Below are 23,865 nucleotides of genomic sequence, written 5' to 3'. Positions count from 1 at the left end.
GGGTAGTGACAGAATTCTTTCAAACCAGTAAGGTCAAAAGGGATCTTAAATAGCTTTAGACTCCAGGGGCCTCCCTGGTGGAGCAGCGGTTGAGCGGTGGGTTGCGAAGCTGCCCGCAGCCTCTGCAGCGCCGGTTCGATCCCTGGCTGCTCCCCGGCCACTGGAGGAGGGTCCCACATGGCGCGCAGACCTCTCCTGCCGCCCGCTGCTCCCCTCAGCAGTGCACCTCGGTCCCTCTGCCTGCTCTGCTCCCCGCTCTGGCTCTGGTGAATTCTCTCACCCTCCCGCACTTCTGACTGTACCCAGTGCTTGACGGTATAAATACATACATAAATAAATAAATCTTTAAAAAAAAAATAGCTTTAGACTCCAAATCTCAACTCATTGCAACAATGCTCCTTCCAATAGCCCCACACTGAGGACACTCGGGTCTCAGCTTGAACTTTTCTGTAACACAAGACAGCCAACCTCAAATGGGACCCAATCCATCACATCTACTCTTAAATCCCCACATCACTGGTCCCTCTTTTCTGTGATTGCATGCAGGCTACCCCAGCTCTGTGCAAGTACGTAAACCTGACCTCTGGTACAGTATGAGAAGTTAAGGTCAAGGCCTGCAGAAACCCAATTCACCAGAAACACTGCGTGCAGAACACAGGCCTAACTGAATCAAATACCAGACTCCCAAAGAGGACAGTGAGGAGTGGAGTGGAGTGGAGAGGGGTAGGAGGGCCTCCAGAGAAGACAGGGAAGACCTCACGTTAGAAGAGGACAACGAGCAGGCAGAAGCCTCCCACATACAATATTCAGGAAGATCCCCTGCAATAACCATGTGCTATAGCAGGACCCTAACTTCATCAGACAAAGGGCAACTTTCCCCCAAAGCCAGCACCAGCACCCCAGCAGCCTTTGGAGATCCAATCATCTCCTCGCCCTGGGTGTCAAGGGGCACAGAGCATACCTGTGCAATCTTGGCATCATCCTGCAGCTTCTTCAGCTTCCCCTCATTGTTGAGGATGAACTCTTTTAACAGTGTGTTGTGGTCATGCATGGTGTACTCCCTCTTGGTCAAGTCCATGCCCCGTTGGAGCTCCTTGACATCCAGTAAAACATTCTCAAGGGAGACTAGAGTAGAGAAAGTAAAGTCCCCATGAGCATCAAAGACACATCAAGTCTGACAGTGAGCTGTTTCCAGAGGATCCTTAGGAATAATGAAACACCTTGGAAAGTTTCCAGCTTCCAGTACAGATTCTTAATATGAATAACTGACTAATGTGCTCATGGTCAAGCACTGTATTTAATTCTTTATATGCACAAATTCACTGGCACCATTAGCCCAGGTTACCAATGAGGAAAAACAGCACAAAGAGGTTGCGTGGCCTCCATGGGTCACACAGCTAGGAGTTGGGAGAGAAGTTGTTCAGATAATAGTGGATGCCAAATTATGTGTTTGTACCCTTATATTCCAATTCTCTATTTTTTTTTTTAATTTTATTTATTGAGGAAACAATGGTCCACAATGTTGTTTGTGGCTTGGAAGTAAAGGATCTCTACATGTTATTTCCACACACACCCACCACCAAAATACCCGCAGCCCATCACCGCAGTCCTCTGTGGCCCCTCCCCACTTTGTTCTCTTACATAAAACAAAAGCTTATTGGTGGCCAGCAGGCTCAGATGTTCCTTAACTGTGAAGATCCAAGATGTTACTCGACTTACCTACAGTTTTTGTTTTTGTTTTTTTTTTAGCTCTTTGCATTTCTGTGGTTTTCCAGCAGGGGGAAGTATTTTATCTGCTGAACTTGAGTTGTCCTGCCCACTGGGACCCAAAGCAACTTTGGACAGCTTCCTATTCTAAAACCATGTTTTCCTGCTTCAGAAGGGTTTATTAGCATAAGCCTCTTCATCTGTAGGGTGGCTACCCTTACAGAGCAGGCCCACTCCTGCAGCCTCCTGAGCCAGCTTCTCACAGAGGTCAGGCCCCACCTTTGGCTCCCCACAGCCTGACTCAGCACTGCACAAGGATGAATTACAGAGTAATGCGGGATGTTTTCTCCTCACTGGACAGATTCTGTCTTACTCATCTTTGACTCCTCAATGCTTAGGACAGTACTAAGTACACTGCAGGCACTCAAAAAGGTACACTGGATAAAGGAAGTAGTGAGAGAATAAATTACTGAAAGTATAAAAATGTCAGCAAACCTTATCCCTTGGGCACTTGAGCACAATTCAACTCAACTGACTTTTAATGGAGTCTCATTTAGGCCACACAACATGTGCTAATTGCACTAAGGCAGGAATTTCTTTTAACTATTTTCCTTCATTAGAATTGTGATGCTAACAGAACTCTTAATTGAGAGAGAGGAAAACTTGAATGGAAAACAGAAATCCTGGTAACAGCCTAAGCAAACCGAGGTTTCATTATATAGTCACATTCTGCATTGCACAATTCTTCAAAATACCATTTCCACCTGCCTCTCAGTCTCCACTGGACCTTCATCAGCACATCTATTCCAAGAGCTACATCATCTCATTCATTTGCTAATTCATTTATTCCCACTGTCAATTTGCTACGGGCTGAGAGAATTACAGAGATAAATAAAATCTGACTACCAGTAAGCACACAGGTTGCAAATGCCATGCAAATTTTTACAAGAAAATTTGATATATCTTGTTTGAGATACAGTATAAACTGTTCTTTAGTAAAACAAAGAAAAAGCAGCCACTTATTGTCTGTGGCAATAAGAGAAGGTCTTGCCCTCAAAGATTAGATTCAACAAAGCTGGGATGGGCCTCAGAATTAGGCATTTATAGAAAACACCACGGGCTGCTCATGGTTCTATGTCACAATTTGGGAATCACAACATACAACCAATCCCAAGGTCAGTATGCATGTTGTTCCTTCTACTAACCTACTACTTGAGAGAACGTGGTATGGTGGACAAAACACCATCTGAGGAAAAACTTAGGTTCTATTCCTGTTTCTATTCTACTGTCTACCCATGTGACTTTGGGGAGCAAGACATTTAACTTCTAAAAATGTCAGCTTTCTCATCTATAACTTGGAGATACTACTACTTCGTACAGCCAAGCTATCTCTGCATCAATAAGGACTTAAGTGATAATGTAACTGCCGTAGCAAATTAACAACCAAGAGGTAGTGATAACTTATATTCTGGCTAAAGTTAACTATTCAGAGCAGCCACACCTGAGAAAGTGGAACGCCACTAAATCATATTCAAGAAGTTGTGTGTATGTGTATATCCATGTGTGTATGTATGGGTGATTCGTTGATTCTCATATTCCAAACAAAAGCAGTGAAATATCAAGGGTAAGAAATGGAGGTGCATGAGAGGACATCTTGACAAAGAGGTCACCTTCATCTTCATGTTCATTATTGTTCCCAACAGTGAGCAACACCATGGCTGAAGTACTCCAGCTCAGAGCTTCTGACATTTCGGACTTGCCTTGTTCAAGGCGTGCTGAAGAATGTTTGTGTAAAGAGGGATGGTTCCCTCAAGATGAAAGATATTCAATACCTAAGAGAAGCATTAATTGCTGAAATCAAGTACCTGCAGCAGCTTTCTCCACATAATGAAGCTCATTATAAAATAGGGACACTTGGTGATATTTTTCTTTCACAACATTAGATATATAGTGCAACAGCGTTTGCTTTCGGTCTGTTGACTTTGTATCTAAAAGCTGAAGACAAAAGGGAACAAGAGTTAGAGTGAAGGCTGACTGGACAGTTACCCCACAGAGGACGTTCTCCTACCCAGAGTAAACCAAAGAACAGAGGGTGCAAGAGTGGACAAAAAGCACTGCTATAGCAGGTTCAAGATTGGCATCTTTCTTTAATGAACCAGCTCAATGATTTTCAAATGGCTAGCGGCGTGTACAAGTTCTCCTTACATAGCTCCCACTCTTCATATATGGCTTTTTTTTTTTTAAAGATTTATTATTTATCTATACAAGCACTGGGTACAGTCAGAAGCGCGGGAGGGTGAGAGAATTCACCAGAGCCAGAGCGGGGAGCAGAGCAGGCAGAAGGACCGAAGTACACTGCTGAGGGGAGCAGCGGGCGGCAGGAGAGGTCTGCGCGCCATGTGGGACCCTCCTCTGGTGGCCAGGGAGCAGCAGGGGATCGAACCAGCGCTGCAGAGGCTGCAGGCAGCTTCGCAACCCAGCGCTCAACCGCTGCGCCACCGGGGAGGCCCATATATATATGGCTGTTATTCCCTTAATGTTAAGATTTTTTTAAGTAAAATGCTTTATAACACATTATAAATTTCAGATGTACAGTCTTTTAAATCAGTATTCTGTACAGACACTTATACCTGCCACCAGAATTCCAGTTTCCACCTTCACCATCTAACTGACTCCTTTTACTCAATTTACAAACACCCCTAACCCTCCTCTGCTGGTTATCACTGTTTTCTTCCTATAGTCTAAGAATTTTTTTTTCAGTGCATTCATTGGTTTTCTATCTTTATGTCCCATATATGAGCAAAATCACATGGCATTTATCTTTATCTAGGTGGATCCATGCTGTTGCGAATGGCAGAATTTCATCTTTTTTTCAAATAGGTGAATAGTATTCCACTGTGTACGTGGACCACATCTTTACCCGCTCATCTTTGTATGGGTAGTTGGATGTTTCCAGTTCTTAGCTATTGTGAGTAATGACCATGGGGATGCATAGATCTCTTTGAATTTGTGTTTACATATTCTTCAGATGAATACCCAACCATGGGATATCTGGATCACATGGTATTTCTAGTCTTAATTTTTTGAGAAACCTCCAAACTGTCTTCCTAAATGGCTACACCAATTTCCAGTCCCACCAACAGCTCAGCTCCACTCTTATTCCCCAGGCACTGATGGCCGTCAGCAGATGTGATTAAAACCATGACCTTTTGGGGGCAGAGCTATGACTTACTGGACCATCCCTATCAAATAACCATGTTTTTCCCCAGGCTGAGAACTCAACCCACTACCAACCTTTTCATGTGGAAGCCACATTTAGTCCCACATGGACTGTGAAAAAGGCTTCCATAGACATTTTTTCTACTCGTGTTCATATAAGTCAGGTGATTCTGAAAAGCAGAGTACCCTTTTCCAACCAGTAATGCAAAACTTTTTAGAAAATATGAAGAAGCAGTTTGAAAAAATTCCCTAATTTCACCCAGTCTATTGACATCTTAACCAACTTCCATTCACCTTGTTTCTACATATTTTACTTAGCTGAAATCAAATGTACATGCAATTTATACTCTGCTTTTTTCTTTTCTAAACAGAAAATGACCCATTTCTTTGAAAACTCTTCACAAATAGTCTCATATTTAAAGAATAGGTCACTGTGTTAACTACAATTAAAATGTATTTAGTCATTTCCCAAAATGTTAATCTTCACATTGCTGATAATTATTTAGTCCATACTTCAGACTCTCGAGAAAAGATTCCTAGAAATGGAAACATAGGTCAAAGGGCATGAATATTTTTAAGCTTCTAAGTGCTTGCTGCCAGATGGTGTTCCAGAAGATTTGTACCAATTGATCCTCCCACTAGAAGAACATCCCACCCAATTCCAAGGGCAGAGTCTCTCCACCCAGGGCTTAATCTTTGTCAGCTGCCTTGTCCCTCACAGAGTTCTTATGTTTCTTTAAGTCCACTCACCAGATCTAAACTCTGAAGTTTAAATCCATAAACAGCTCCTCGTTTACTACTATTCATATAGTTTCCAAGGGCCAAAATGATCTGTGAAAAAAAGAAGTTCATCAATAGAGCATCCAAGACCCAAATAAGGGATCAGGATAAAAACTAATTATAATAAAGTAAAAATCAAAATCAACAGGCAACTATAAACCAGAGACATACTACAGGGGGAGAAGGGAGTAGGATCAAAACAAAGGTGGTGGGAATTTTATGGGGACTGTATGGAAATGCATACATTGTACAAAAATGAAAAATGATGTAAAAAATATATAAAATAAACAAAAATAGAGCATCCAGGCATTCTTAGTCAGAGAAATGCTGCCAATAAGTCAGTGTCTTCCATACATGTTTAAAAGGAAAATTTCACTTGCCTCCAGAATTTTCTTGAGTTTTTGGGATGACTTTATCGAAACAGATGCAGCTATAATTGAGTGCAGTTGCTAGATTCCAGGCAAAGGAAGGAAGGGGAGGAAAAGACATGTTAAAAATGAGAAACTAATTGGAAACTAAAAATTAACACAGAAGAAAACAGGCTGGCATTTAGACTTCAAGTTTGAATGCTGATTCCATTACTTCTAAACACAATATATTTAAGTTGTCCTACTAAGTAACCCCACCGGTGCATGCAAGCTTTTCTCTAAAAAGGCATTCACTACAAGACATAATGTCAGAAGTACTTATCACAAAGTTAGGAGTCAACATCATCTTCTAGCAGAACTCAGTTCCCTGCTATGACTCTTCATTAAGTCATACAATTTATATTTTTAAATTCAAGAATGAAAACAAAATGAAACAACAAAGGAATATAATCATCCTCCAGTTTTCTCAGGAAATGTTTTGAACAGACATGACATTATAATTAGTAATTAACATAAGCTTATTTAGAATTAGAACTGGTAAAAAACTTTCATAATACTCATAATGCAGTATCAGAATAGCGAAAAGAACAAGAGATGGCTGGCTATTATCGCTTTATCACCACAGTGTGCTGCAACAAACTCCCAAGGAAGAGAGTAAATTTAATGTTTCCAGTGAAAACCAGTTAAGTCTTTTGACTAAAGATATGGGATTATTTTTAAAAATGAAAATCACATTTCAGTCTTGCCAATCCAACCAGAGAACTGGTATCTTCAGGAGCAGACAAAGTTTGAGAAAATGTTTTTCCTGTCCCATACTGAAGTACTGTTCGAAAGGCAAAGGACACAAAAAATGGCATTTTCTAGGGAAAGCAGCAACACAGAATCTCAACCATTTTCAAATTTACTTGGCATACTTATTATGAAAAAGGTGGCCAAAATAAAAATGTAATCGAGAAAGTTCGGGAAGGGAGTCTTTAAAGCCCATGTCACCAGGCCTCCCTGGTGGCCTAGAGGTTAAGTCTCAGTGCTATCACCGCTACCACCTGAGTTCCATCGCTGGCCGGGGAGCTAACCCACACATGGCACAGCTGACCTCTCCTGTCTTGCCCACTGCTCTCCCTAGCACTGTATTTCAGTAAATCCTCCTGTTCTGCTCACCACTCTGTCTCTGATGAATCCTCTCACCCCCTGCACCTCTGGCCTACACCCCAATTCTTCTAGGCAAAATAAATAAAACTTTAAAAAAAAAAAAAAAAGCCCATGCTACCAAGTACAATTCTACAAGAGCCTTAAAAGAACAGTAAGAAGCCCCTACATCTCTTTGGATGTCCTCCCTCCTGCCCGAGTTAATTCACTCACAGGAGTCAGCATCTGAATACTTTCAGCAAAGTTGCCAATGAAGGCCATGATGGTCATCTTCTGCATGAGCCTCTCGATTTTGCTGAACTGCATCATGAAGCGATCTTCATCTGACAGGTTCTCCAGGGGCTTCCTTTCCCGCTCATAGAGCCGGAGCACTTTCACTTCATTTTCAGTTGGCAAGAACCTCATCAGGCACTCTACAAAGTCTACAGGCAGTGTCTTCAAGTCAAATCTAAAGACAGATGTGGACCTGTCAGTGTTCGAGAGAAAACCTATCCTTTCACAACACCTCCACCTGGTCCATCTCATGAAGCACCAGGTCACTAGGTTGACCATGTCTATAGCTGGATTGTTAGGACACCCCTGGCACTGGCTCCTGACTATGCATCAAGTACCTCATTGGCCCTTGCTGAAAACTGGACCAATCACAACCTCTGTGCACAGCTATTAGGCTACTAGTATAGTTCTAAGCCTCTAGAAATCAATTGTAAGTAGGAAGAGGAGGCAGGAGGAAGGCTGAAACATCTGATGGTTAAATGATTCAAGAACATGCTAATTAAAGACATTTATATTATACACACATTACAGAATACCCATGACTCTATAAATTATTTCAATTAAACCAAAAGTCTGGGATACTTTTTCTTTAGGGAAAAATGCCCCCAAATGCCTGTACTATATATGATGGTGTTGCTTAAATTTAGCATACATCCTTTAAAGGAGAACCGGGTCTTTGCAGATGAATGCTCAATTTGATAAATCTCTATTTTATTCTCTGCACAATTTTGTTCAGCAAAATAATACAACTATATTTAACCATCATGACAAATATAAAAAGATTAAAAACCAGAATGCACGTCAGATTTCAACATTAAGAAACAGAATATTCTCTATGAGGCACTTGACGATTAGATTATAACCCTGGCTGAGGACATGAAATTGAACAAATGAGTCACAGGGTCAATATTCCTGTAAAAATCTATGCTCAAAATTTTATGAAATAACTAAGTTTACAAAGAATTAAACACCAAAACATCTAATTCTTATAGTATCTGAAAGTCATCTTGACCCCAAAAGAGATTCTTCTATAAAAATAAGTAAAACCAATGCCTTTTCTACAGTTTAAGAATTAAAAAGAACTGAACTTAGCTTAAAATGTCCTGAAAGTGCTAAGAGCAACAGAAATCACATTCCTATTGTTATGAACTAAAATATGCATCTGTATCATATTTGCATCTGGCATTGAAATGTATCATTCCACAAATGCCATCAAATTTATATGTAACAAATCTGGACAAAATTCAGATACTCCAGAGAAAACTAACATTTCCTCCCTTTTCTTGGCATCTGCAATAGTCCATTCAACTTTCCTATTTTTTTGTAAGTCTTGCTGTAGGCCGAGATAAGAAAGCAGACCAAGATAATAAATGTCACAATCCAGCTGTTACTCTTCTAAAACGATAAATTACTCATTCCAACACAGCACTCGTGAGGGGAACTCCTGGTACACCTGTGTGTTAGCATTTTATTCAGCTCTGAAGTCACACTTAGGAAAGAGAGGGAATACCTGGTGTGTGGATATCAAGGATGGCTCCATCTTTTATCTTAGATCTTGCCCGACTATTGAAATACTTCCTTTATATATTAATTTATAATTTTCCTATTCTCCTTTTTATCCTAAATTTACTAGAATTTCCCAGAACCCCCTTAACTTACACATGAATAGCTTTACATATTTCATCTGCAGTCTTTCCAGCTTTCCTTAAAGTTATGGCAAGATTTTTGGCTCTATTTGCTTCTAGTAATGTCACTTTGTTTGACCCCTTCTGTGTTATCTTCTGTTTGCTCGAAGAAAGATCAATGGCAGGACCTTGGGCTTTTGTTTTAAATATTTCCTCAAATTCATCCACATTTAAATCCTGGAGTAGAAAGATTTGAAACAGGCAAACTGGATTATACGTAAAAATTTTAAGAAAGTAAGTCATCTTTTAGACGTCAAATCACTAGCTTTTCCTATTCGACACTTGTCTTTAACTGTGGCTTGCTTCTTCCTATCTAAAGAACAAATAACACCACATACACACATGTGCATGTTCTGAAATCTGATTCCAACCAATCAAATGCCTTTCAATAATTAGTCTGCATGGATGACTACCACAGACTAAAATAGCTATCACTCCAGCTAGAGAGTGTGAATATTAGATCCCTATTCACTTACAATTCAACAAAGGGTTTTTATACTCTTTGATAAATTAAAGGCAGGGATTATATCTGATACATGTTTTGTGGTATCCACTGAAGACACTCAAAACTATTCCATTTCAGCATAACTTTTTAAACATAATTTTATAACACCTTACAAAATAGTGTCCAATTTTAGTCTTTGATATTTAAATCCATCCATTTTTCTTTACATCAGGATACTAAACATACTAGCCCTTAACTGCTCAAATTCCCAGATCAACATTTGGCTTCTCTGCACAGAGAACATCCCTCAATTCCAACCAGTGAAAGAAAGATACCTCCAAAATTCGTTCATCATCAATTTCATTGAAGACTGTGCCATTAATCTGATTTGGCTTCAGAGCAACCCAGTTAAAAACCGGCATTCTGAACTTCGTCTTGATTGGCTTCTTAATTTTCACAGCTACAAAGGTCAGACAGATGAAATTAAGATCACACCAAGACCAGGTGACCCTTCATGAATAATCAGAGAACAATCCTTGCAGATGACACTTTAACACTGGAGGAAGACTAGCAAGAGGCGCCCAAGAGTTCTTAAATATGGAAAATATCACAGATAGCTTTGGGCAAAGCAATCTGAGGTAATCATTTGGTTGATGGACACAATTTTAACAACTTTGTGTTAAAGTTGTCCAAGGGCCAAGGATTGACTTGTTTTTCTAATGCAGACATCTGTTTTCCTAATGCATTCAGTTGCAGTGTTAGGTCAATGATGAGAACAAATAAAGTGCTGGGGAACAAAAATTATTAGCAAGTTATTAGGTAGCAGACAGGGCATTATCTGTGTGACTTAGTTTGACATGGACGAGCATGAGCTGAATATTAACATCCTAAATTCTTGCTTCCAGGACACATAATTCCAAACAAATCTTAAAAGATGATCAGAGACTTCAGAGAGTGGCTGTCTAAACCACCAGGAATGTAGCATCAAGAAGGCTGACTTTCAGCCAGAGCAATACATTCCTGTGGATGATTTCGATAATGGGTTGGCGACATAGTTATTGCAGACTAAGGGCTATGAATGGCCCAGAATAGAAAACATTTCAGACAACAGAAGAGGTACTTAAAAATATCAGGAAGTTGCATAGCTTTTCAAGAATGGTCACAGTGCCTTCTCATTTTTAAAAGCAGGTTCTCCATAGGCGTCAACTATGTGCGATTGGACGGCATCAATGAGCCCATTAAAAATACCTCTTAATATACAGGGAGGGGAGCTCTCTCTTAGAGGTGAAGTTGGGGGGGTGAGTTTCAATTCCTCTTATTTTTGAGAAATGAGCTTATAAAGGTAATTCATTAAAAATTCCATATATTAGATATACATCAGAAAGGAGTCTTTCCAAACCATTCAGCTATATGTAGTCACCTTCCTGTACAAGCATGCCCACCACACTGCCAGCGTTCTCAATATTTGCCATCACTCACAAAGGAAAAAGAACTTTAGTGCAAAAAAAAAATATATTCAACATATTACTGGGCTTTTACCTGGCTGCCTGCTTCGATGGGAGGTAAGTAAAAAAGTCAGACAGTGCCTCTCATTCCTCCAGAGTTACAAAGGCCATTTAAGCAGCAGGAATGTCATCTGATCGATCCACACAAAAGCATGCAGGAACACAGAAACAAAGCTTTTGCCAAACCAGGCCTTAACACCACCAAATGTGACACCTCAGAGCCCACTACCCAAGCATGTAAGATGGCCTGTTACACTTCATTTTTTGCCTATTCTTCCCAGGAAAACCCACGTCATCAGAGGAACAAAGGAACAGACTTCCCTCCAGTCTGGTGCTGCAGCAGTGTTGAGGGAGAACTGTGCAGGGACCTTTTCATGATTTGTGGTGACAGCTCAGTGCCATTTGGCCTCTACCATCTCTCAGCAGACACTGCAAGCCTCGGGAGGTCACTAGAAGTCATGCCATGTGTAGTTCCCCTACTTTTAAGTCTTTAGGAAGATTAGGAATAAGCCTGCGATCAGAGTCCAAACAGGAAAGTTCTCTTCAGAAAGGTTTTCCTGAATCTACCTGAGTAGGTGGAGTGGGGGTGAAGAGGAGAGGTTTATATGTTCAAGCCAAAGTGGTAGCTCTGGGCAAATGGGTGCTCCATACAGAGCAGGGGACCATTAGAAGGAGAGGGAGTGTCAGCAGCTGCTCCTTGCTCTGTGGAGCTCACCCATTCTCCTCAGAATAAATCTAAACTCCTTCTGTAGTTCAGGCTTTAAATCCAACGACAAAATTAAAAGAAACAAACTCTCCTTTTCCCAAGTGGAAAGGAATGTGGCGTATGGAATCCAGGATGTCTGTTTCAAGGGTCCTAGTCTCTTCTACACATTCAACTAAAATGTGTGTGGGCAAACCTGGATTAACAGTCAGCCAACACCATGACTTCCCAGACACCAAGTCAAAATGCAATGGATTCAGGATAAGATGGAGTAGACAGATGTCAAAGCACAGTGTGACCAACAAGGACACATGGCAAATACGCAATGCACTCAGTGAGGAGCCACCTACAGAAAAGCTTGATGGGCCCATCTTTTGTGGAAGCAGAAAAAACAGAGGAAATACAAAAAAAATTAGACATTGTTAGAGTCAAGTGGCTCAGTAGTTCACGCATGCTTAACATAGAATTTCATGCTTCTCGAAAACATTTCATCAGGCAGCACAGAGCCAAAAATCCATTTCCATTAAGGCCTGTCATGAAGACTAGCTTATCATTATTTGTTTAATAATGCTTTTCAGAAGAGGGGAAGGAAAAAAATATTATTACAGCCATTCCAAAGAACCATATTAAAACTGTGTTGAATACTCCATACAATATGAACAATTTTTTAATAAAAAAGAATCAGCCCAAGTTCAAATTCCCATTGTGAAGTTCCAAAGCACATTCTTCCAAAGAGACAGCAGAATGTCCAGTGTTCACAGATGACCTAACTAGGAAAAGGAAATTACACCCAATCTATCACAGGTTGGAGGAACTAAGCTTTACCATTCAAGTACCCATTTCACTACTGATATTTTCTCTATAAAACGCAAAGAACATGATAAACTAGACCAACTTAAGGGACCTTGCCCTAGACCCTTGTCTCAGCCCCCAAGAACACACTCCACTCGCTCTCCACCTGTTTGCTCATTATGTTGCCTGCGGATCCAAGGGCCTATTAACATCATAGGTTTCCAACTTCCCAGAGGCCTTGCAATAGCATCTCAGTTTTACCTCTTGGCTGTACTGGGACATCCTGATTCTGTCTGGCCTCTTGTTCCAGAGAGAGACAGTTACTGAACACACTGGCAAAACATCTCATAAAATGGGTTACAACCGCTAAGTATTTACAGTCAAATTAAGGATGACTAATGAAGATTAAAGGCTGTGAAGAAATTGCCTGATCTCAAGCTTTAAAAGACTCAGAAGGCCTTGTAATCCTTACATGTTACAAAACAAAGTATCTTGTAATTAATGGACACTTAAGGCACTGAAAGAGAGGTTCTTCGGTCCCACATACAATCCTTTGATTTGCCTAAGACAGAAAGGGAACAACTTGCAAATGCAGCCGCACTGGAAGGAGCAGCCCGTGATCAGCTGAAAACGGGGTTCTACAATGTAAAAGTGAGTAAGCCACAGAACCAACTACCTTGTAAAGTAGTAGGAAGAGGTCAGGCAAAAAAAGCAGAGTGGACAAGACAGCTTCAGAAGGGAGCCCTGGCCCAACACACCTAGGCCCTCATTCTCCCCAGGCAGACCTCAATCCCACCTTAGGGCTCAGTGAAGGCAGGTGGAAGCTGAATGACATGTTAGATTGTGCCCGAGAGAAAGGAAGCAGAACCAGACAATACACATCACAGTGGACACATCTCACAGTGACTGCTCTAATGGGGACAGCAAGGAAAGCCTCATCGGTGAGCCCAGCACACAGGACAATGACTGATTTTCACACTCAGTCACTAAAAACAGCCTGGTGATGGAACACATTCCTGGGGCTTCTTAAATGAGGCTTTTTTGTTTGCTTATATTCCAAAACCCAATAGTTCCATAATGACACTCTTCCAACTTTTGTACTTCAGAAGCAGTAAAGGTTCTAGAAATAAGTGGTAGATGCAGGAGACCTTGCAAGGTAGAGATAAATCACTGCTTTTACAGTGAACAATACTTTGAATGGCACCTTGCGTGTTTCTTTGACAGTTTTATAGAAGTTGGGGTGGAAGTAAATGCCTCAGATTTGATGTGAATTAAGCAAGGATGGCTTTCTGGACAGAAAAGGTCTTCAGTCACAAAGATGAATTTGCCTTAATGATGGGCCAATAGAGCTGCTAATGGGAAATTCAAAGGGATGAAGCTGGGAAAGACTTTAAAACAAAGACTGATTTTCTGACTTTGGGGAAAAGACTCAGCGCTACTGCAGCCTTGGAAATGGAGACCATTGACAAGGTAATTCTTCACTGGAAATGAGTCTGCACGGAGGAGGCAGGATTAGCTAGTGTCACAGAGATGGCACAGCAAAGCTCAGAGCAATTCTAGATGCCAGGGAAACACTCCATGACTGCAATGGTGGCTTGAAGGATTTTAGAAGAGTCAACATTCATTTCCATGAGTTAAAAATAAAAATTTGTATTTTAAGACATCTGAGTAACTCTCTTCCTCTCATACCACACCTACCCCGTTTTATTTCTGGTGAGGAAAGGATGCGGCCTTCTATCTCCTGCTTAGCAGGAAAACAAAATGCATTAATTCCTGGCTGGAGATACTGCTCTTGGTCACATTTGCCCTTGAAGAAAATTCCACTCCAGTGAATTCTGATGTCCTCAAATACTCAGAAGAAATGCCTTGAAGCCTACAGCAGGTAATTCCACAGTAAGGCAGGAGATTTTCCCCTTTAGGGAATAACATCACAAATAGCTCCCCAAAAGAGTCAGAAGCACTCTGTGTGAGAGCCCTGACAACTACAGATGTCAGGAACACATGACACATCTTGATTCCTAAGCAGGGAACTTATCTCTCTCCCTTCTCTAGGTGGGAAGACAGTGTGAGATCAGAACTTCCTGGCAGGGAGAGTGGAAAGGGCTACTCAGAGAAAAATGTCTACTGTACATGACAAATTCTTCTTTACTGCTACATTAACAGGAATGCTGTTATATAAAAAGCAGGTACCTGTTATTCATGAGACCTGGACATTCAAAAAATGGCTTTAACCCTTCTGAGGTAAATCAAGTAAGTATTTTTTACACAAGTACCTGGATTTTAAGTCTGTGCTCTTACCTGCTAATCCTGAGTTGAAAACCACTGTGGGCGAAGATGTTCCAGGCAGTGGGGGTGCAGAGGGAGGAGGGGGGGGTGGCAGAGGAGGTGCTGGCACAGTCTCAGCTGCAGGACCAGGGAGAGGAGGAGGCGGTGGAGGCGGTGGGGGTGGTGGGGGAGGTGGGGGAGGAGGAGGTGGTGGCATCGGTGGTGTTACTGGACCATTTTGCACTAGCAAAGAGAAAAAGCACACTGTGTTGAAAATGGGAATGGCTCTTCCTGCAATATGTCACATGCATCTAAAGTGTGCATAAACGAAACACTGAAAAGGACAATGGATTTTTTTCAAAGGCTAAAATTTTCTCATTTACAAATAGGGACTATACTGCAACCTGTATGAAATGAAGATTTATAACCTTAACCACAAGAAGCAAATGTTCTTAAAATCAATCAATAAAAGAACATGACAACAAAAGCAGACAAAGGACGTGACTGGAGATGGGGTAAAAGAAGAAATACAAATATCCAAATACCAGCTCAGACTCTTCTCACCTGCTTCAGGTGCATCTGATGACAGAGGTAGTGGTGGGGGAGGAGGGAGCAAAGGTCCTGAGGAGGCAGCCCCCGTTATTGGTCCCACAAAGTTACCCACTGCCACCTCTGACCCCGTGGACAATGTGCCAGAAGCCACAACTGGCAGAATGGCGATGTCCCCATCCCCCTTCTTCTGAATTTTAATGGTCCCTTGTTTCTCCAGTTCATGAATCTTTTTTTCCAGGGTAGACTGTCTTTGAATGGCTTCTTCTTTTTCCTTGACCATTTTCCGTAGTGTGTGAACCTGGGTGTTTGCATCTTTGTAGATTTCCTACAAAAGAGTCAACGGTCAAGAGTTTGTCTTCGCAAGACAGTTGTATCTATTACCATCAGACTGTAATGGAGGATAAAGAACCCACCAAAATAGGAATAGGAATATTCACATAAATAGAGATTTCATGGAACTCAGACAGACCTATTAAGTCCCATTAATTAGCAATTACTCACTGATAATGCCTGTAATATAGTCTGATAGTCTGACAATTATTGCTGTTAATGTAGTTAGCTAATTTTCCTTGCAGATGGAGAGGGACAGGCAGAGATGACCCAAAAAATAATATTATAGTTGATTTTGGAATATGCTGAAGGTATTCCAGTGATGTGGCAAGTATTTCTTTCACTGATTTTGAAATTCACTTGTAACTCCTACATATATATTAGCTGAAAGTAGACAAAATAGCTCTAAGTCAGACTTGGAGAGAAGTCAGCCTGGGATTAAAAATCTGCAAAGCATGGAATAATCTACTCTTCAGTAACCAGGGGCTGACTGTCTTGAATGGATTACTCTGGCCCTGACAATGCCCTTTGACCAAGCTCGGGACAGCAATTGTAATATTTTCCTTTCAGTAATTCAGTTAACAAAACAGTCCAATGCTTCACTCCACTAATTACTTATTTCTGTCTGGGTTTTTAGCAGGAAACAAAGAAGTTGTAATTTTCAATTCAAAGGCTGTCCCGGTTCCTTTTAGAAGGGGCCCGCGGAGGTTCCAACGAAAGGGTTTTATGGAACTTGCTTGCGGGGCCTTGTACATGTGATCTCTCACCACAAAACTCCAGCAGGCAGGGAAACATTCTTCACACCCTGTCTATTATTAATAATCTGAGAGTCTGAACTTGAATTGAGTCCATATGCTACAATTTTGACTCATTGGTGTGCCAGAATGTAAATTTCCTAGAGTTAACTATAGGGCATGTCAGAATATCAAGCAACACACGCAGACATGATAACCATCACATAAAATGTGCCATTTCATTAACGGTGGTGTAAAGGCAAGCCATTTCCCTGAAAGTGCCCTAGGCACTTTGGTGCTTTTATGCTCTGTACAGCTCCAAGCACATGGATGGCACTCCATAAATACCTGACACTTAAGGTAAAACAATGCTAAGGCAAATAAAATACCCAGGGTCTTGTGATAAAAAAGCAGACTGGTTTTGTTTTGTCCTCCCCCCTCCCTTCATCCCCCCACCCCCCCCACTTTTTTTTTGGTGAATGCCCTTAGGTCTCGCCTGTGCTGAGATTCCATCATTTCCATGGCAACCACCAAATCTGGTTTCAAGTAGAAGCAAAGCAAAGAAATACAAAGAAGCTCAAGTCTTAATAAAAATAAATAAGTGGTATGAATTAAATCCATGCGGCTTTGATTTTCAACCAAATGGGTGATCCACAGAATAAACCCTGACTCATGTAGATGGGAAAATATTACTGCTCCCAAAACCTGTGATAAGGAAATCCTGAAGCTCCAGCATTTGATGACACACACAGATATATACATACCCTAATTATATGTACTTTTTATCTGAGTATCACCTCTAAACTGGTCTCATGAATAGGCTGCTTCGATGCATTGTTCTGAACATGTTCCTGCTCCCCTAGATGACGTGGGAGCACTGCCCTAGGAGGCCCAGCTAGAGTAGATGTCAGGTCACACTTACTCGAACAACATCCAGCTCCTTGTTCCTCTGCATGAGCTGCTTTTCCAGTTCCACAATCTTGGACATGGCTTCATTCTCTGTATCTTGCAGTTTTTCAGACAACTGTAAAGTTTTGAAAAGGAAGCTGTGTCACAACATGGGATCAATCTGATCAGGTTCGTGATTCTCAGAAAATGGTCTCAAAGATCATTAGGGTCCCTCAGAGTCCTACATGTGTTCCGCAAGATGCTTTCTAGAACTGTTAATATTCATAATACGGGCTCTGAATATGTGCTTTTTCTACGAGGAATTAATAATTTATACAGGACCCTTAACAAAACCCATATGTCAGCTCCTTAGTGTTTCGACATACACAGTGTGACACTCCATTTCTACAAGAACTAGCAAGGGTGGAAAACAGAAGATGTGGGAGAAAGGAAGCCTACCTTTCTTTCCCTAAGAAAGGACTATGAGGCAAAACCTTTTGAAAACTGTTGGTCTCGTGAATTTGGTTCTGTTTCTATAGGTAGCCCACTGAAAAAAATACTAATGCTTGTTTTGACCCAAACTATCCAAATTATAAGTCACTAGGGAGGGCTAGTTCAAATAAACAGGTGTCCTGCTACAAAAGTGGGTTATTAAGTATAACTGGCTGAGATCACCAGATCACAAGTATGCTGCTGAAGCTTCAGGAGAAAGAGACTGAGTGACATATTAGTTTCTTGTCACATAACAATGTGAACATAACCACTGGAACAACTCTGTACCAATCTGAACAACTTCTGATTTCTTACAGCTCACTGAAAACCATCAGAAGAAATCAAGGAAGCAAGGTGAGGAGGAAAAATGGAGATTTCTGCTGTTTGTGTTCAGAATAGAATACAAATCTTTTGGGGAAGATAATGCCCTTCCTAAGCAGGTACCAAACACATCACTGTACCACTTATAGAGGGAAGGGATCTGGTTCTCCCACTTGGGTGAACCTCAAGTCATAAACATTCCTATTTTCAAAGTTATGAGGATAAGGGAAGAACAAAAAGCCAATTCTTTTAACTAAGAAAATTAATGAACTTTTCAAAAGGGAAAAATAATATCCCTTCGAACAGAGACAATTCATTTCACAATCAAGGGCACTGTCAATAGGAATTCTTCAAAAGAAGTCAGTTCTCATATGCCTCGGTGTAACGAAGCACTTCACTCTTGCAACATTCAAATAATTTTCAATAGATGAACAGTGAACAGCCTCTGAAGGCCTTTGACTCAAATTCAAGTTGGTCTGTGGAAAGAATAATCCTTCCAAGAAAAAAAAGCCCCTGCTTCAACACAGAGTTGACATTACACTGAAAGGGCACCCTTCCTGAACATTATATATGGGAAAGTTTGCTGATTTTCTTGAAAATGCCTTTTGTTCATATAAATCTATTGAGAAATCAGGTAACCATAAGGCAGGAGTGGTTACCTAACTGCATCAACAAGACACTAGATCATCCTGCCCATGGGTCTGTGTGGGCACGTTTGGTAGAGGACAACTCTGACTCAGAAAAAGATACATATTTACCTGGAGCCAAATTTACATATTTGAGTTTTGAATTTTCCTCTAACAATGCCAATCATCTAACTCCACTACGTAACAAAGATGGCCAGGAGATCTGGACTCAGCAGAAAGTTAGCAGAAAAGCTAAGGCAATGCTGCAGATTCCATTTAGTTTTAAGCCATACACCTGCCTTCGTTGAAGAAGCTTAATGGCTCTGGTAGCCCTCTATCTCAAGTTGTAGCACTCCTAAACTCAAAAATCTATTCATTTACTGCCATTAAAACTAAAGTCTATTCTTCTTTGCACCAAGTAAAATAATTAGCAATTTTTCTTCTTCTGAAATGTAATTACATGAGAGATGTTTTCTTCCAGTTCTTCCACCCTCTCCAATGCTGCATTCTTGGTTTCAGCATCTTCCAGCAGAGCCCCCACATCAAACACATTGTCCAGATAAGCCTGAATCTGCACCTGCAGCTTGTCACTCTCGGTGTGTTTCAGCTTCTAAGAGTCAAAATCCAAAAGAAGGAGGTGTTAGCATGTTTGTGGAAGTAAAACAAATTATTACCCAAGCACTTACAAGGTTTGTCCGTTCCAAAGTCTCATCTTTTCCAAGAGATGGTTTGATACATCATCCTCCTTTTAGAGCATTATGGAGTGACTACCTAAAAGGACACCGTTAGCCTTTTAATCCCACTGTGGCAAAAGGGATTAAGTACAGCACTGTGAAGCTGTCTGCAGCCACTGCAGCATGAGTTCGATCCCTGGCTGGCCAGGGGGCTACCCACATGGAGCAGCAGACCTCTCCTGTCTCGCCCACTGCTCCCCTCAGCAGTGTACTTCAGTCAATCTGCCTGTTCTCTTCCACACTCTGTCTTTGGTGAATCCTCTCACCCCCCAACATCTCTGGCCTGTACCCCAGCTCTTGTATGCATAAATAAATAAATCTTTAAAAAAATAAAAGGACACTTTTAGACTATTTTTGGTGAATGAGCTCTCTCAACCAGAAACACATTTCCTCTCTAACCCTTTCTGTAGATCTATTCCTATGTAGATATGCTCTATCCTAAAACTTTTTCAAAGGGATGAAATGAAGACAATAGAAAAATTAAAAGCAACTCTGATAGGTAGTAACAATCACAGGTAAATTGAAACTTGAGGGGTATCTGTACAAAAGAGATTGGAGTGGGTAGAACATTGCCTAGGTAGTGATGACAGTTCAGTTTGGGGAGAGGGTTAGGTAGGAGGCAGTGTATATGATTCGTGGGTTTTGGTTGTTTTTTTTTTTTAGCATCAACTGATAGAGTCCACCCTCCTTAAAAACTTCCCTAAGACACTGCCCCATTATCAACTCAGTCTTCCCAAAGCACAGATGAGGAAGCTTTCCCCATTTACACTAGGCACACAAAGCTAGGCACCCCAAAGAAAGTCAACTAGCTCTACAGTAAAATTAGAAGCCAAATTAACCAGTGAAACTCCCTTATGCATAAACACAGTTCATGACTTCCACTGGGATCAGATGAGTGTAAAAATAATACCTAACACAATCATGATGCCTATAAACATTTGTTGAACAAATCCATGGTTATTTAACAAGGTTAGGGTTTTGTAAACTAAAGCAGAATTTATATGTTTTATGCTTAGAATAATATTCTTCTAACCACCTCTATCAGGGTATAGAAACAACAGACCAATAAGTTAAAGAAACAGGGCCTCCCCGGTGGCGCAGCGGTTGAGCGCTGGGTTGCGAAGCTGCCCGCAGCCTCTGCGGCGCCGGTTCGATCCCCGGCTGCTCCCCGGCCACTGGAGGAGGGTCCCACATGGCGCGCAGACCTCTCCTGCCGCCCGCTGCTCCCCTCAGCAGTGTGCTTCGGTCCTTCTGTCTGCTCTGCTCCCCGCTCTGGCTCTGGTGAATTCTCTCACCCTCCCGCGCTTCTGACTGTACCCAGTGCATGTATAAACAAAACAAACAAACAAACCAGCAAAACAAATAAATAAAGCATGCCTCTATCAAAAAAAAAAAAAAAATAAGTTAAAGAAACAGGTTTCTTTTTAAATATGTTTAAGTTTTAAGAATTCCATTCCATATAATTTCTCATAAAAATGAATTTTCTCCTAGGTGTAATCTGGAATTCTACAACTTAGCTTGTTCTGAAGAGAATATATCCTATCTTAGTTTAGGAGTCAGAACTGAAAAAGATGTCTGAGTAAAGGTAATGGGGGGATAAAAACGGAAAGCAGCTTAGCAGGATTTTTCACAGGAGTGATAATGAGGAGGGGCACTGAGGGATGTGTTACTAACTCCCACTGTGACCTGGAGCCTGAACAGAGCACTGAGTGGTTGAGCACAGTGCTGTGAAGCTGTCTGCAGCCTCTGTAGCACAGGTTTAATTCCCAGCCGGCCAGGGAGATACCCACATGGCGTGGCAGACCTATCCTGTCTCGCCGGTGCTCCCCTCAGCAGTGCTTCCTTCTGGTCCGTCTGCCTGTTCTGCTCCCTGCTCTGCCTCTGGTGAATTATCTAACCCTCCCGCGCCTCTGGTCTGTATCCAGTTCTTGTATGTATAAATAAATCTTAAAAAAAAAAATCAGAAACTTACAAAAAAGAAATCTACAAACCCCCCAATTTTTATTCAAACACTGCTACCGAGAGCATGTGTGGAAAGAGGACAAACCTCTATCTCAAAGCAGAAAAAACTTTTTAATACACCATTTTGTCAAAGGCATGGATGGGTCCTTAAAAGTAAAATAACTCGAGTAACTCTCTAGTGGAAATGTATGCTTTCCCTGTTTAGAGACCTAAGGCCACCAAGGGCAGATCAGCTGATCTGAAAAGCAAAGCTGTGTTCTGAGATTGCTGTCATGCAATAAACAGGGGCTACAATCTACATGAATTGGCTGGCTTCACCCCTAACAAAGATGGGCAGCTGCAGTCTGAAACATTTAAGGGAAGTCCTTTTTCATAGCTAGAAATAGAATTGAGGTCAACAATTCTGAATGCCCTATCAGTAGTGGTCTTTTAAATTCAAGTGAACCATTCCTATAGAGAAGAGAATACAAAACTGCCTACAAGTCAAAGGTCAATGGTACATCCTATACACACTTAGGTACCGCACTTCTACTTTCACAACAATTTTCTGTCTCTTTGCTGAAGAACTACAGGGAACAGACTGAGCACTTCAGCAAAAGAGGAAGGGAAAGAGAAGCTTCAGACTCCCATCTCCAAAGAACTGAAAGTGAAACTTCTAAGCTGCAAAGACTTTTAGCAAAATTTAACAGCTACATGAAGAAGTCTCTGCTGTCCATTTTCTCACTGTATCACTCTACCGCAGACTTAGTTTGACTTTGCCTGCTCAGATGGGGTCTCCAGATAACCAAGAAAGTGAATTGCCCGACAGCCCAGACGAAGGGTGCGATGAGATTTGACACAGGCAGAATTCAAAAGCATAAAAAACCTGTAGCAAGCATATAAGAGGTTATCTAACTCTGGTACTAAAAGGCTGCAGCAGAAGACCTGCAGGAGGTGGGAAAGAAACCAGTTTCTCTGGTAAACTGCATTATATAGATTCCTTTCAACTAGCACCACAGTGGTTGCTTGCATAGGACTTGAAACATTGTTTAGTCACTATGGAAGTGTATCTGCAAGGACAGGCAATAAATCAAGTCTTAAATTGGAGCCAATTTAAGAACACTTACATCCAAGTATTCATCCAGGCCTAACTTGGTAAATTCATACTGGAGGTGAACTCTGAAATTCATGTCTTCTACTGAATGGACTACAATATTAATAAACTGCATAGAAGCCACCTGAAATGAAATTGCCAATAGGTTAGACATACTCCAAACTTGTTTTCCCAGTTGAATCATACATAGGCATATGCTTTCAATTTTACAATCTAACCTCAGTTTCATTTTCATTGGGTCTTTAAAAATATTTTATTACTTTTTAAAACTCAAGTCATAGAGGTATCATAAGATACCACTTCACATCCACTAGATGGCTATAATTAAAGAGAAAGATAATTACAAGTGTCAGGGATGTGGAAAAATCAGAACCCTCATTTATTGTTGGTGGGGATGTAAAACAGTGCAATTATTTCGAAAAGTTTCACAGACTCAAAATGTTAATTTAGAATTACCACATGACCCAGTAATTCCACTTCTATGTATATATACCCAAGAGAAATGAAAATGTGCATTCCTATAAAAACTTGTACACAAATTTTTATAGTAGCATTATTCATAAATATCAAAACATCAGGGGGAAGACCCCAATGTTCATCATCAGATGGACTTTTTAAAATATGACAGATCCCCACAACGGAATATTACCTAACAATAAAAAGGAATGAAATATCAGTACACATTATGACACAAATGAGCATAAAAACATTATGCTAGGTGACCTATATCAGTTGCATATTTGATTGCATATATGTAATTTCCATAATTTCATGTGAAATATCCAGGATGGGAAAAATCTATAGAGATAGAAAGTAGATTAGAACTTGCCTGGGACTGGGAGTTGGAAAAAAGGGCAACAATTGCTAATGGGTACAGAGATTCTTTCTGGGTCAACAAACATTCTAAATTAGATTGCAAATATACATACAACCCTGCAAATATATTAAAGATATGTAGAGTCACATACTTTAGGTAGGAAAAGTAGATAATGTGTTAATTGTATCTCAGTAGTGATTTTTTTTTTTTAGTTTTATAGGTATATGCAATAAACTATATAAGTTATTATAGGTATACTGCAGAAAACGTTAATTATTGCAAATTAAATTTAAATCACCTCTGATGACATAAGATAAACAAGTCCAAAATTTTACTATAGCCCTACCACACTAACAGGATAGTAACAGGATCCTGATCCCGTCTTTTGACTTCTAATAATCAAGCAGTTCCCATTCCATAAAACTGCA

The 23,865-nt window shown here is 40.8% G+C and overlaps 1 protein-coding gene across 5 annotated transcripts in view; it reads right to left on the bottom strand.

Annotated features, from left to right (window-relative positions):
* Positions 1-23,865, bottom strand: part of FMNL2 (formin like 2) — a 280,386-nt gene that overhangs the window by 11,979 nt on the left and 244,542 nt on the right. For all 5 annotated transcript variants that reach the window (XM_054699725.1, XM_054699727.1, XM_054699726.1 and 2 more), the window contains exons 11-22: positions 22,634-22,744; positions 19,292-19,441; positions 17,427-17,528; positions 15,453-15,765; positions 14,922-15,131; positions 9,959-10,083; positions 9,153-9,355; positions 7,434-7,668; positions 6,087-6,155; positions 5,677-5,757; positions 3,573-3,702; positions 962-1,125 (exon numbers count right to left, since the gene is read on the bottom strand). In XM_054699725.1, the coding sequence (XP_054555700.1) occupies positions 962-1,125; positions 3,573-3,702; positions 5,677-5,757; positions 6,087-6,155; positions 7,434-7,668; positions 9,153-9,355; positions 9,959-10,083; positions 14,922-15,131; positions 15,453-15,765; positions 17,427-17,528; positions 19,292-19,441; positions 22,634-22,744 (1,893 nt within the window). The remainder of the gene's footprint in view (positions 1-961; positions 1,126-3,572; positions 3,703-5,676; positions 5,758-6,086; positions 6,156-7,433; positions 7,669-9,152; positions 9,356-9,958; positions 10,084-14,921; positions 15,132-15,452; positions 15,766-17,426; positions 17,529-19,291; positions 19,442-22,633; positions 22,745-23,865) is intronic.

Source organism: Talpa occidentalis, unplaced genomic scaffold (assembly GCF_014898055.3).
Source record: "Talpa occidentalis isolate TD23 unplaced genomic scaffold, MPIMG_talOcc4v2.1 talOcc4.3, whole genome shotgun sequence".
Lineage (NCBI taxonomy): Eukaryota > Metazoa > Chordata > Mammalia > Eulipotyphla > Talpidae > Talpa > Talpa occidentalis.
The sequence above is the reverse complement of the archived record's forward strand: the minus strand, read 5'-3'. Positions and strand labels throughout refer to the sequence as shown.